The sequence below is a fragment of the Psittacula echo genome (assembly GCF_963264785.1).
Source record: "Psittacula echo genome assembly, chromosome: 1".
NCBI lineage: Eukaryota > Metazoa > Chordata > Aves > Psittaciformes > Psittacidae > Psittacula > Psittacula echo.
The window spans coordinates 17,794,303-17,809,518 of NC_137735.1; the positions used below are offsets into that span (position 1 = coordinate 17,794,303).

Sequence of the window (15,216 nt, forward strand, 5' to 3'; positions counted from 1 at the left end):
TCCTTATATACTAAGAAGCATAAACAATATTTATTCTAGCTATCTTGAAATAAACTCATGTTTTCATATGAAATTGAAGCATAAGTGAAGCAAATAGAACTGGAATAAAGTAGTGTGCACAATCAGGGTCGTGTGATATGATTCTGTTTACCCAGCTCTGACACCTACATTTCCTGCCTCCTCAGTTTCTTCTAGATATAAGGTATAGTAAATATTTTTCATAAAAACCTAAATTTTAATGTGAATCTTTCTATATAACAGATCTGCACAGAGTATTTGAAGTTCTACTTATTTGAGAAACTGGAATAAATCCACTCTATTCCATTAGAAATATAAAGGAGTAATTTAAGGTTTTCATTTTTGGCTCCTAAACCCCAGAATATTTTTCAAATGAATTTCCAGTCAAACTTCCTGGTAAAACATTGTGAGATTCTAGATGGCTCTGTGGGAGCCTAGAGGTTTTATATGTGTGAAATCCATGACCCTAAAAATTTGATAGTGTCCCTTTGATATTGAGTAAACCTCAGGTCACTCAGCTTTAGATTAAGGATACATTTCTGAAATATTTACTACCAGTTGTAATGTTTATTATGGGTGTTGTTTCAGAGAAGTCAAGAAGTTTGATCCCTAGCTCCTTTGGAGAAGTTGTACAAACACATGACCTGTACCCACTCCTGCCAGCTAGTTTGCTTTAATCTTGTACTTAATTTGGAGGCATTTCAGACCTGTTCTAAACTTGGCTAGCTAACAAATGGAGAAGATAGCTAGTAACTAATAAAATTTTATTTGAGCTAAAATACTGTGTGGGTACACAATTCCAAGTTGCTCTTTAGGCTGTAGCCCACTGTGCAACACCAAAACAGTTAAAGCTCAGAAAATACAGGCTCAGATTCACCCAGTGAGACTGTAGGATTAAAAGCAGAATACTATTTAAATAATATCTAAGCACAGTTTCAGTGGGTTTCACTTATCCCTTTGATATCCTATGTTTTGATAGATTCTTAGAGAAAAGTATTTTTTTCTTTTCACTTTGTACACTTATTCAGCAATGCAATATATGGCTTCCCCATTCTTATGTTCATGCTTTTTGTTCTCACTGTATGTCTCTATTTTTCTTCAGCATCCTTTTTCTTTTCTTCATTATTGCTTTTTATTTCCCCATCACTCTTTTATCATGTATGTGATGTCAGCTTGTTGCCCATGTTGTCCTCATGATTTCTTTGCAGTGAACATGGCACAAAACTCTTCCTCTGTTCTGATGTGAATGCTAGCATTTTCTCCGCATTGCTTGTTCCATGAGATCTGTGCTGCCTTACAGGTAAATAGCCAATAAATTTCACATTAGCTTGATAGACAAAAAGACTTAGCTGCCAGTTTTTAAAAAATCGTATTGCTTTCCCTCCACTTTTCACACATCATTTCTACTTAAAAAAGAAAAATCAGGGAGTTGGCATCGTATTTTTATTGTACTACTCCACTTCCAAGCAAAATTCTGACTGAAGTGCTACATGATCCTAAATTAGAAATATGTGATTATCATAGAATCATAGAATCAACTAGGTTGTTAAAGACCTTTAAGATCATCAAGTCCAACCCTTACCTCACGACTGCCAAGACCACCACTAAACCATGTCACTGAGGGCCTCATCTACATGGTTTCTGAACACTTCCAGGGACAGTGATTCCACCACTTCCCTGGGCAGCCTGTTCCAGTGACTGATCACCCTCTTGGTAAAGAAATTTTTCCTAATATCTAATCTAAACCTCCCCTGGAGCAGCTTGAGGCTGCTTCCTCTTGTTCTAGCTTGTTACCTGGGAGAAGAGACTGATCCCCACCCCACTACGACCTCCTTTCAAGTAGTAGTAGAGTGAGATAAGGTGCCCCCTGAGCCTTCTCTTCTCCAGACTAAACAACCTCAGTTCCCTCAGCCATTCCTCATCACACTTGTGCTCCAGACCCTTCACCAGCTTTGTTGCACTTCTCTGGACATGCTCTGATAACTCAATGTCTGTCTTGCAGTAAGAGGCCCAGAACTGAACACAGGATTCAAGGGGCATTTTCTCCAGTGCTGAGTACAGGGGGATGATCACTGCCCTGGCCCTGCTGGCTACACTATTTCTAATACAGGCCAGGATGCTGTTGGCCTTCTTGGCTGCCAGGGTACAAGCTGCCTCACGTTCACTTCCATCAATTGGCACGCCCAGGTCCTTTTCTTCCAAGCAGCTTTCCAGTCTGCCTCTAGCCTGTAGCACTGCATGGGGTTTTTGTGACCCAAATGCAGGACCCAGCACTTTGCCTTGTTGAACCTCATACTATTGACCACAGCCCATCAATAACGGTAGTTACAGTAATAAATCATAAGCAACTAATACACAGCCAAATGTCCTCTTTGACAATGAGTATTACTGCTACATACCTATTTCATGCTCATGGAAAATCATAGCTAAAAAGAACCTGAAAGGCCAGTTAGCTAATAACTAACCATACTCAGACACTGTATGTAGTACATCTTGATAGATCCTATCTAGTATGCGTTTAATCTGTTTTAAAATTTCCAGTAAAAAATTGGCTTGGGGGTGCAGGGGGAGAGATGAAGCAAAGACCAACATTGTTTTTCGTGTTTCACAGCCTTTATTACTACCAGTTTTCCTGATTCATAAACCTTCCTTCCCAAAAATGAAGCACTTTACTGGTTGTGAATATTAACTGACCACTGCATTGCTTACAAACATGTTTTAATTTGGGGAAGTATTATAATGTCTTTCCTTTTTCTAGATTGTTTTTTGGGGGTGGGTTTATTTGATTGTTTGTTTGGTTTTAAACCAGGTAAATGCACTTTTAAGAAACTTTTTTCATAGCTCATGTTTGTTGAAACTTATATTCTTAGCTTTGTCCCCTGGAGTCTGTCATATTTACAGCATGTTTTAGGAATGGTCTCCAGAACAGAACACTTTATCCTACAATAAAAGCTGGCAAAAGCTTTTATGAAGCTTTAGGAATTGGTAAGCACTTAAGAATGCTTAGCTCTCTCATGCAATATATACCTCATCAGAATGATGTTTGCTTTTTTGTAATGGAATTGCCTTTATCATAAACTTCAGGTGATACATTTTCATCTCCATATCCTTCTCTAGAGTGCTGCTGACCAGCTAGTCATTTTGCATTTACAGATTTGAATTTCCTTGCTAAATGCAATGTTATTCTCTTGTCATCCTCAAGCTTCACTTATTCCATATGTTTTCTCCAGTTTATCAAAATAATTTTGAGTTGTTGTTCTGCCTTGCAAACTCCTTACTTTCCTTTCCATTCTGGTGTCATCTGTTAGTAGTTATACTTAATTTTCAATCACTAATGGAATCATTCAGTGGCATAACAGTTTTAACAGCTTTTTAAAAGTCTAGTCACTCCCTGACTGACTATCCATCATATTCTGTATATAGGGTTTGGGGTTTTTTATTCAGTTAAGTGTCCACATTCCAGAAATTAGATTTTGACTACATTTAAGTAGATTGCTTATCAGAGTTTAAATGTGCATGGTAGCAAATGATCTGCTAATATCAGCACCTATCATACTTTCCCCTTACACAGAAGCTAGTTACCTTGTCAAAGAAACAAACTAGATTAGTTTATACTGGTTTTTCTTGATATACCCCATTGGACATTTTTGTATCACCTTATTGACCTTCAGTTGTTTACAAATTGATGAGTCATTTCATTCATCATCTTTCAAACATATGTCTCTATAAATCTATAGTGATGCTGATATATCAACATAGCTTTGAGCTTTGTAGTCAGCCATAGTTACTGTTACCAATCTCAGTTTTAAGTAGCAGGTTTTTCTATTTTGATGTTCTGGATCTCATTCTGAAGATGTTACCTATTATTATTGACTTTGATCTCTTTATAATAACAATTCTGATCGTAGCTTTTTGAGCATCCTTTTAGATTTCCCTCCAAAGTGTGGAATGTTGTGCAATGAAATCTGGAGAACAGTAAACTGCTTTTACCTGTTCTCAGTATTTTCTGAAACAGCCATAACAAATCTTTTGTTTTTCCACTGATGAATGTTTCTAATTCCTTTTTTTAACGTCTTTTTGTTATAATTTTCCCCAGCTTCTTCCCCTATGGGAATATTTTCCCTCATAACTTTGGAAGTGGCTTAGAATCACTTCTGCAAGCAACTGAGGCAGTCACAGGGCACTCTGCAGGGCAAGGTTCACACTCCAGCAATGATACTACACCGTGTCTGACAGAAGGCCTCGCTCAGATAGTTTCAGGCATTGGGAGTTCTCCCATTGAACAGTTTAAATCACAAAAATACTTTCAATGTGCTGGCAGGCAAGAAACTTGGGAAAATCAATTCGAATGAATGAAAGGTATGCTTCAAAGGTGGGTATGTTAAAAATCAATGAACCTCCCAAACAGAAATAAAAATTGATCTTGCTTGTACTTACTATACTTTCCTTTGAAAACAAAGTATATAAAATTAAGACCAGTTTGGATTTTGAATCAGGTCTGCACAGAGCAGTTTAGCAACAATTAACGCTTTCAGAATTGATTCAGATTTCCTGAGAATTACTATATTAAGAAGATTAATTATTTCTTCTCTTTGTCTTCTGCAGCACTAGGCATATTGCTGCTACTTCAAACAAATATCAAAATATACTGAATGGTTAACATTTGTATTTTCTAAGTTTGTCTGCCTGGAGTTATAAGATAAAGAATTTCAGTAAAGGCATGAAAGCAGTATGTTAGATTAAGGTGGGGTTTTTTTGTTTGTTTTTTTGTTTTGGGTTTTTTTTGTTTGTTTGTTTGTTTGTTTGTTTGTTTTTTGTCCTATCGTGTTGCTTGCTAGAAACTTGCAAAATCCTTTTGAAATACTTTGTAAAGACCTAAACCAGTAACACAGGAGAAAAGAGTGAAAGGCATTTATATAAGGAAGCTCATGTATTCCCCTTACAGTCACTGAATTCTTCCTGCATCAGTCTGAAAAAATGCAATATATCTGAGTCTCTGCAAGACCAAAGATGCCATTACCAGCATCTGAAAACAGTGCAACAATCATGTTTACTGGATGGTGTCCAACATATGGATCAAAAAATAAGTTTTCTGTAGATATGAACATTTTTAGCAAATTTCAGTTTGGCTCACATTCTAGGATAAGAGAAGTCAGGAGTAACTTTGCTGGCTTCCACTTCAGCAAATTAGCTCGGAACTAGACTAGCATTCTGAAAACAGTCTTTGTCTTCTTGGTCACAGGCAAAAAGAGACAGTAAGCCTCTTGTGGGGATTGTGCAGCAGAGACCCCAGGGATGAAGAGACTTAGCTGGACCCAGCCATATAGGAGAAACTATAGACTCCCATGAGCATTTCCAAATTACACCTTGCTGAAGGCTTAGTCATCCCTGCTGGGGGTTGCCATCTATGAAAGACAAATCACTTTCACCTATCACTGGAGTCTCAAGATTATATTTTGCATGGAACCAAATGCATAATGAAAGAAAATGAAAACCAGTTAAAATTTAGTTAAGAGGCTGATGAACTCAGTATTTTCTAAAAAATGTTAAAGACGCACTGACAGTAAACAACACTTTGGGAAATTTTATCAGGAACGTTGTATTTAGAATACAATTTTTTGTGAATGGAAGATGTTTTCTAAACGAGCACAGCGGTGTTACTACTCTACATACCTTACCGTATGGTATAACACTTGTCCATCTTATTTTCGAAAATAATTTGTTAAAGATTCTGGTGTGTTTCGCACTAAGACTGCAAACGAAGAAAACGCCAAGAAAACCGTCTTTCTCCCTCTGTAGGGGCTGCTGCACAAACCGGATCAGACCCTCGGTGAGACGTCAGAGGTATATACAAGTGCAGCAGGCGACGTTTCAGCGTCCCCCTTCAAACCCCCCGGCAAAACCCACGCAAACACAGCCGCGGCCCCTCCTCTCCGTTCTCCTTCGCGGGCGCTTGACACCCGCAGGCCAGGGCTGCGTGGGAAAGTCCGCGCAACAACTCCCGGGATGGGGGCACACACACGGACCTACCTCCCCGCCTCTCCCCCAACTTTCATTCATTGTTGGCGCCGCGGCTCAGCCCCCCGCCCCCCGCGGTGGCCGGGCCGGGGCGGCTGGGGCGGGCGGCGGCGCAGCCAGTGAGAGCGGCGCGGGGCGCTGCGGGCGGGGCCGGGGAGGCGCGGCCCCGCCGGCCCTATATAGGGCGGCGCGTGGGGCGCTCCTGGCTCCGTGGGAGCGGGACGAGAGGCGCCGCGCTGGGTCGGGCGGAAGAGAGCGCTCGGCTGGGTGCCGGCGGCGGTTGTGCGAGAGACCGCGCTCGGGGAGCACTTTCCGCGGGCGGCGGCTGGCACCTTGCAGCAGAGGAGAGCCGGCCTGCGTACGGCGGTGCCATTCTATTGTTCATTCGGAGAGACTTGGGGTGCGAGGGAAGGAGCCGGCGTGTCGTCTCCGTTCTCCCGCTTCCTCGCGCCCTCTCTGCCGTTTCCCTCTGCGCCGGAGGAGAGCCGCCGCCAGGGAGCCGAGGGCCGGGCAGGACTGTTCGGCACCAGCACTGGCAGCTCAGGTGCACCGGTGGGATCAGGGGAAGGGGCGCAAACCCTTCCCGAGGCGCTGTGCCCCGGTGAGCTCTGAGAGAAGAGGAAAGTTGCTCCCATTCCTGCAGCAAGCTTAGGAGCTGCTGAACTGACCTCACCTGGAAGGACTGAACAGTTCCTACCTTTCCGATCAGGTGCCTTTGCCGCAGCAAAGCCACAGTATCTGGGAGACCACGGGGAGCAGAATAACGCCTCCTTCACACCCCCGACTCTCGCCGCATCATCTGTTCTCCGGCCTGTTTCACCGTGCTGCCGGGATCACAGGAGGATCTATAGCTGTGATCTGTCACTGAGGAGAAGGAGGTCGTGGATGAACTCCCTTCCAGAAGGGCAACGAATCACTTCTCGACTGCTTATTATTATCGTGCTCTAGGACCAGCCCTTTCCTGCTAAACTTGGCTTGGGAGCTTACAGCAGGAGGGGGCGCCGGGGGTGGAAAGCCAAGCCCAACATCATCTCGTGTGTTTGACTTTTTTAATTCCCCTCCCTCCTTCTTCGTGAGACAGTTTGATGAATGCCTGCGAGAGGGGTATGATTTGCTGAGGCGCCTCTGACAGGGCGGTGTGTGCGCGGTGTCAGTCCCGCCGCCGCCCCCCGTGGGGCTGTGAGCGGCCCGCGACGGGGGACGCGCGTGGGAGCGACTGCTGCGCTGGGCGGGCAGCGCAGAAACCACGCCGCTCGGGCGAACGGTGCTTCGCGGCCTTTAGCCGGGAGCTCAGAGGAGAGACAAGGCTTTGAAAGGCGCGAGGAAGAAGATACGGAGCTAGCCCAAGTCCGCCGCTTCGCCCTCGCTGGGAGCGTGCGAAGGCGAGACCCAAGTGCCGCCTCTCCCCGCCACCCGAAGGGCTAGAGGGAGGGCCCGGGCCCGGCCCCCCTCCCAGCGAAGTTGCCTTCAGCTGCGGATCCGTGCCACCCACCTCACTTTGCCGGGGTTGTTTTACTTGGCTTGGCTTTGGATAGAAGGGACTTCGCTTTCTTTGCACCCTGAAAGTTGCCGAGTGTTCCCCGCGGCGAGGAGGAGGGCGGCGCGCCCCGCGCCTCCCCGGGGCCGAGGCCAGCGGGCCCCGACCGGGCGGCAGCGGGAGGTGATGATGTGCGCCTGGGGGAAGCTCACCCTGTCCTTGGGGCTGCTGCTGGCGATGGCGGGCGAGGTGGTGCTGCAGCCGTGCCCGGCGCAGTGCTCCTGCTCTGGGAGCACCGTGGACTGTCACGGGCTGGCGCTGCGCGGGGTCCCGAGGAACATCCCCCGCAACACCGAGAGGCTGTAAGTAACCCTGCTGGGGCGGCGGCGAGCGCCCCTCGTTCCCTGGCTCCCGTCAGGGCTCCCGCTGGCTGGTGTGGCATATGTGGCCCCTTGGAGCCGGCCTGGTTTGGGGTCCCGACGCCCTTCTGGGGGAGGGGGTGTGTGGCGTGTCCGTTTCCTTCCCCTGCTGTTAGCGCTCCCCATTTCACGGCGATGCGCGGAGTCGCGGGAGAGGTGGACGCTGCTCCCAGCTGCTGCCTTTCATTTCGAGAAGCCACGGTGAGGAGCGTGGTTCCCGCCGCCGCGGGGAGCGGCGGGGCGGGCACGGCGGCCGCTCGGGAGGCTCCCCGGGGCGGCAGTGGCGGAGCGGCGTCTCCCCCCGCCGGCGCCCATTTCCCTGCAAACTTCGCTATTGCGGATTTCTTTCCTTAAGGCAATGGGGAAGAGTCGGGCCGCGGCTCTCCGCGGACGTAGGCAGGCCTCTGGGTGAGCTGCGGCGCTTCGCAGGCGCGCAGCGCTCACTCCAGCTCCGGGACCGCGGGGTTACCGCGTGGGGAGGCTAACGGGGAGCGCTGCTGCTCGCTGCCCCGGAGTGAAGCTGGAACCCTGCGAGGCTTTGCCCGCGTCTCTTTTACGGCGAGGGCACGCTGGGGTGGCTTAGCCTCTTCCCCTTTAGCACCAAGTTTTTCCTTAGCTGTGAGACCTCCCCCCATCCTCTCTCTGAGACGGTTCGCGTACCCTTCAACTAGGGGGTTTTCTACTCTTGAAAGTGAGCAAGCGTGTGGTCGATTACTTTTATCATATCGCTTTGCCTTTTAAAAGTGTCTGAGGAGTGAAAGAGTTATTATCTCAAGTCATTTGAATGTTGGTGTATGAAAAAGGATATTTATTTATTTTGCCCTAACTACTTTGGGAATGAGCTGTAGTTGTTAAAGCAGTTTCCATGTAGAACCACTTCCTAATGGCTTACCTCTGGAGTTGCGAAGTCTGGTTTTACTTGTAGGGATTGGGACCGAGCGATGTACACAACTTGACTCCAAATTTTTGAGAAAAAGGGGCATATACTCCAGAAGGTAAAGTATTGCTGAAGTATGAACAGAAATGCTAGGGCCTAAATAGATTTCTGTCGATTCTGAATGCGCTTTGCATTCTGCAATCAGTATAGCTTCCCGTGCAGCAAATGAAGAGTTTAGTTTTCATAAAATCATATCTCCCATCACTTTTTCTTCTAACAGTCTCATGCTTGCTTGGAAGCTAATGTTTGCTACAGGAAGTTAAGCTCTGCTCTGCTTTTGTAGTGATACTATGAAAGCTGAAAGTTGCTTAAGAATGCTGAAAATTGTCTTGATTTCAGTCTCTTAGACTTTGTAACAGACAAACAAATACTGTAACACATATATAGAGATATATATATGGTAGCTTTAGTGGTTTTCTAAGTGCAGTTATAACCATGTTCAGACAGGTTTCGACTCTTCTGTATTGTTAAAGATATATATGAGATTTATAATGGCAGGCAGAACTGACTTTGTAAAGGCCTCTTATTACAGAGTTTGAAACTACTACCTTCAAGATAAACCTTTGTTCAGTCACTTGGAAATGAGGATCTCACACAGTGTTAGTTATAGGAATGGCTTCTTTGGTTCATTTACATCTCCTAATTGCTCAAAAGGCTGTGCCCATGAAAACAAACAAAACAATTTAAAAGTAACTTTTGAATGTTTAATTTTGCTGCTTATAAATTATTTTTCTTAGGGATCTTAATGGAAATAACATCACAAGAATCACCAAGACCGACTTTGCTGGTCTAAGGCACCTTCGAGTTCTGTAAGTTTTCTCTTCCTATTACTGATAACTTCTAGGGCTGATGCTACAGTTTGTTGTACAACCATTGAGCTGGTTATCTTTCAGTTTATCAGCTGGATATGTTAACACTTTTTAGCTTTAGTATCTGAATTTAACACCCTTCCTCCCTCTCTGAAACCCCCCCGGTTCCCCAGGTTATATACTGATATGCATAAGTTAGCAATTGCCTGAAATATCATTTGTTTAAATTTTTATAATCTCTGATTAAGCTTACAAGAGAACTCAAGGACTTAATTTGGCATGTAGCTTTGCTAAAATTGGTTGAATAACTGCTGGAGTGACTTTAAGGTTAAAAAACATAGTTCACACTGAAAATGGGTACTCTCAACCTAAAGTATAAGGAAATTCATTAAGAAAAAAGTTCTTCTAGTGAATTTAAAGCAATTTGCAGGTGATGATCATTGCTTTTCTACAGTTTCTGGTCCAAAAGAAACTGCTTTAACAGTGAATTTTTGGAAGGAATTATTTCTTTTGGTGCTTTTGTTGACAATTTTGTTTCAAATGTTATGAATAATTTAAAATTCTGTGGGGTTTTGTTTTTTGGGTTTTATTTTTTCGGGGGGGGGGAGAAAAATCTTTAAAATATTGCATAATTTATGTAGTTAATGTGTTAATGCTATTTATTTTGAGCAAGTAGTCATATAAAATCCTTTTCTGTTTCTGTCTGAAACAGAAAATGTTGTAGCACTTTTTGATGTATTTACAAAACAGAAGTACTGTTACAGTTACAATCTCTGTGCAGTCTTTCACTTGTGTCTTCTCCCAATACCACAGTTCATTATTTTTGTTTTGTCATTCCCATGTGAGACTAGTATTGCCTTCAGGCTGTTCACCTAGAGTCTTGTAATTTGCCTTAGAGCAGTGATGTGTGTCTGTGTGCACACACAGCATGTATGTATATGTGTGACTTTTTAACTTTGGATTATTAAGTAAATGAGCAAATGTAGTATCTATTCCTATTTCTTTTACTGAGGATTATTTTTCCCCTTTCGAGTATATGAGCCTATGCAAAGTGCTGATGATGGGTCTGGAAGGTTAAAGCATGTGTCACTTTAATAACTGTTGTGTTGTTTTAATGAATATGTGGTGGTTTTTAAATGACTACTGTTAATGCAACAAGTTGTCTTGGAGCTATTAGAACTTATGTATAAAAATTTCTGTGTTTCAGTCAGCTTATGGAGAACAAGATTAGTACTATTGAGAGAGGAGCATTCCAGGATTTAAAAGAACTGGAGAGGCTGTAAGTATTTTGAATTCTAAACATAAGAGGTTTTTTTTGTTTGTTTGTTTGTTTTTAATCAAATCAGTTGTGTGTACTCAGGCCTCTGATTTTTTTTTTTTTTTTTTTTAATAAAAAAACCAGCCTTGGAATATTTATCCTAATTGAGACATAAGAAAAGAAATTCTCAAGCAGTACATATGGGACTTGGCCAAGGGGGAGCTTTCATGAACCGTCCATATTTGAAGTGTAAACTGCAATTACCTTGTAGGAGATAGCTTGGGTACTATGAAATCTCTTCCCTTGAATAAACAAGGACTTTTTCAAATATGAATACAACTAAAAAATGCCTGTTATCTGAAGTACACTGTTAAATGTTAGTCTTGGAGATGTTTGATGTTTTATATAATGTCTTATTTGAAGTAACTGCTAGTTATAAAGTGTTGTCTTGTTACATTGCTTGAAAGCAGTAATTTAATTCTGCTTCAGTTTTTATGTGGTTGGAGCATTTACAAAAGCTTAGAAAAATAAGAACTGCTAGTTCTCAAAAATTAATTGGATTTGGACTTAAAAAGAAAAAAAATGATTGAGTTCTGTGGGGAGAGAGAATGGAGTGACAATGAAAGGATCTTGTCTGGTGAAGTGCAAGCACCTGCATGATTGGGCAGAGAAAATGGGTAATTCCCAAAAGGTTTTAGCTTTTTATAGTAGTTGCTTAATTTTCAGTATGTGTCTTAGTTTGTTGCACTTCCTAAAATGAAAATGTTTTTAAAAATGTATTGTACGACTTGGGACATCTGGCTTATTAAAGGGAAAATGCTGATTGTTGGATATAGTTTCAGTCTGGATCTAGTAAAGTCGAAGAATGCCCTGTATTCATATGTTTGTGTAGAACTTTGAAGTAATGTCTTCATTATTAGGTATTTTAGTTGCTGCATTTTCATTGTATCAGCTTTTCTGTAAGTATGCATCTAAAAATCTTGTTTAGCTTTTCATTTGCTGTTGCTTTAACTTCATAAAAGTATTTCTACTTTATCAAAAAGCAGCATTGGCTTGGACACTGTTTGTCTTTATAGCTGTGCTCTGTATCCACAGCTGCTGTGTGTTTAAAACAAAACCCCACAAACCATTATGGTTTGCTCATACAGACAAAGCTATTCAAGAGACTTAATAGCCACCAGTGTAATTATGGTATTTCTAAAGTAGTTGATATATCATGTACTTAAGTTAATTACCTCATATTTTCAAATAAACCAAAGTAACTTTTTGACCTAAAAACTGAAAGTGTTATATAGTGCAATCTTTTTTGGATAAATTTTAATGAAATTGATGGCTCTTAGAAATGCATAGTCAGATTTTTTCAAAGTTGTATTAAAGTACTTAATGCAATGCTTTTTTACTATGTGTTTTAAATTTTGTACAAAGAATAGAGTTTTAGTGTATCTTCTCCTGCTGAGAGATGTATTGAAATAATATATACACATTCCTAAGTTAAGTTTATATCTAAAAAATTAACCAGGAGTGTAGTTCATATTGCAGAAGTACACATATATGAAACATTAATAAATTTTAAAAGATCCTTGACTTCATTGTGAATGTGGCTTGACACTGAAACACCAAACACTTGCCAAGTTTTAAACCAGTAAGTGTCAACTTTATTCCTTGATTATCTAGAAGCAGGATCTTGTTATGTGATTTAAAATAATTTTTTGAAATATTGTTATTATGTCGTGTCATAATTTCAAGGCATTTAATGCAAGATTTCTGAAATACAGAATTGCAATACTAGAGAAAAAAGAACTTTGGTAGTTAAAATGTGTCTATGTTCACATTTTGCCATTGTTTTCTTTTTAATTTTTTTTTTTTCTCTTGATAAATTCATAAAGTCTTTGGAAAGCAATAGATATTTTTCAGTTATATAAGACACTAGTTCTGAAGAGAAATTCTGATAATTGTGTCTACTTCTGTGGGTTATTTTTGTTCACTCTTCAGCAGGCAAGCTATGACATTTGAAAGTTTTTAGTCATTCAGACTGACGAAGTTAGATTGTTTTGTCTTTGGAATTATTTTGCATCTGCTCCAGCTCTTGTTAGAGTTTCTTTAAGTTGCTGGAATTCAGTCATTGTTAGGTGTGTGGATGACTTGTAATTTGAATATATATGCAGGATGTCTTTAAACTGCCCAGCTGTTGACAGAGAACAAATATTTCATATTTGTGAGGAAAAGCTGAGAAAATTCCTCCTGTTTACAACTGCCAAGTCCATCTGATGAAGGCGCATTGTTATCTGACAGCCAATTCATCTCCTTGGGATTCTGAATTAGAAATGATTTCTTGGGAAACTTATGGATACTTCCTTCAAGTGTTTTCTTTTATACATTAAACAGCAAGCACTTTAAAGCTTTTCAGTTTTTTAAAACATGTAAGTGTAGATGTCACATTTCTGCTGTAAATGCAATGTGCCAAACAACTCTGAAATACCTGATGCAGTCCTCTTAGCATGCCAGTGGAAGGTGTCAGTGCAGCTTACTGCAGCTTAAATGAACTTGATTTAGTTTACAAGATTGTTTACATGTAATATTTCTTATGATGGATTATCTTATGCTAGTGTATACAGGCTCAGTTTTAAAACATGCTTCCTGTAGTTCAGTATTCTTTAATATGAAGAACAGACTTTCACAGTAGTTTCCCTTTGTGGGGATAAATAATCCATCTCTTTAGGTTAAGTGATGCTTTTGGATTTTTTTGTTTCTGAACCGGAATTTCCGTTACAAAATAATTTCTTTTTAGATCAATTACTCTAACTTCCAAATAACTGTTTGGTTGGATCAGTTATCATGAATACTCATTTGTAGATCTGATCATTCAAAACTGTGTATCCTCAACCTATTTTAAGACAAGTGAAGACCTGTGGCACTTTGCAAACTTAATCTGAAGAAACTCTCAACCTTCTCTTCAGCAGGCAACTATAAGACATGATTTGATGATATCTATGTGTATCTGAAGTAGACAGTAATGTTTTTCCTATAGCTTAGTAAAGGAACAACAAATCTTTACTACACTAGATATACGTAGTAGGACATGAAACTATTTAGATGTAATGTGCTGCATAACTGGAATTTGTGTCACACCAGTGTAGTTGTAGAAGTGCAATGGAAACCAAAACCACAATAAATACTGCTGTAACAAGTGGTTGTTGCCACAGCAGCCTTGCTGTAATTTTAAAGTAAAAATATTCAGTTTGAAATAAATGATTGTGTAGTAGTGCTTGCTACGTAAGAACTGGGAGCGTAAACAAAAGTAGCAACTTAAGCAGATAAGTTTTGGGTTTGTGGAAAGTTCAGTTGCTGGAGAGACACTGATGAAGCTGAAGGTGATTTTGCTATAGGACTTTAAGTTGGATACTTCTCTGGAAAGTCTTCAGTCAAATCACAGAATCACAGAATCCCGTGGGTTGGAAGGGACCTCAAAAGATCATCTAGTCCAACCCCCCTGCAAGAGCAGGGTAACCTAGTGTACGTCACACAGGAACTTGTCCAGCTGGCCCTTGAATATCTCCAACGTAGGAGACTCTACAACCCCCCTGGGCAACCTGTTCCAGTGCTCTGTCACTCTCAGGGTAAAAAATGGGTATGTATTTCAGTGTTCACTTGGGTATAATCTTGTGTGAAGGCTCAGATTTTAAAGGATACTAGTTCCGGTCCAAACCAATTTGGTGCATCACTGCCTGAGCTAGGAAGCCTGCCATGAATATAGCTTTCTTCACAGCCTGTATCTGGAATAGTTGAGTCACATGGTCTGTGTTGTATAAATGCCCTGTATGCTGAAACAACATTCTTGGAACTTCAGTACATATAGCCTATTTTTCAGTCAGCCTTTGTGTACATCCTGAAGCAGTGTCAAAAACTCCTGGATTAATTATGATCTTGTCTGTCCTGCATTCAGCATCTGCAAGGCTTTCTATATTAACTAGTAACCTGCATGATGAGCCCATGCTTCTATGAGTAGGCTTTTAAAGATTATATGGCCCTTCGGTACATGGCAGATCCCATAAAGAAAGGATTAGGATTTGGCCTGTTATGTTTTCTGAACCTCTCTTATGTAGACAGCGTTCATATATCACTGGAGGGTTTCTGTATGTTTCATGACAGCAAGGCCATAAAAGGTCAAAGTATGGAGAATTTGCCCAACATTTTAGATTTCTGGAAATCACTGCTTATTATGAGAGACAAAACCTTTTGAAATGATTCCTTAGGAGAATATGAAATTGAAAGCTTGTTTC

General features: G+C 41.5%; 1 protein-coding gene across 2 annotated transcripts in view; it reads left to right on the forward strand.

Annotated features, from left to right (window-relative positions):
* Positions 1-7,699: 7,699 nt before the first annotated feature.
* The window catches only part of SLIT2 (slit guidance ligand 2), a gene marked incomplete at both ends in the record, with an annotated part of 277,057 nt that continues 269,540 nt past the window's right edge, over positions 7,700-15,216 (forward strand). For both annotated transcript variants that reach the window (XM_080616785.1, XM_080616786.1), the window contains 3 exons: positions 7,700-7,875; positions 9,607-9,678; positions 10,886-10,957. In XM_080616785.1, the coding sequence (XP_080472911.1) occupies positions 7,700-7,875; positions 9,607-9,678; positions 10,886-10,957 (320 nt within the window). The remainder of the gene's footprint in view (positions 7,876-9,606; positions 9,679-10,885; positions 10,958-15,216) is intronic.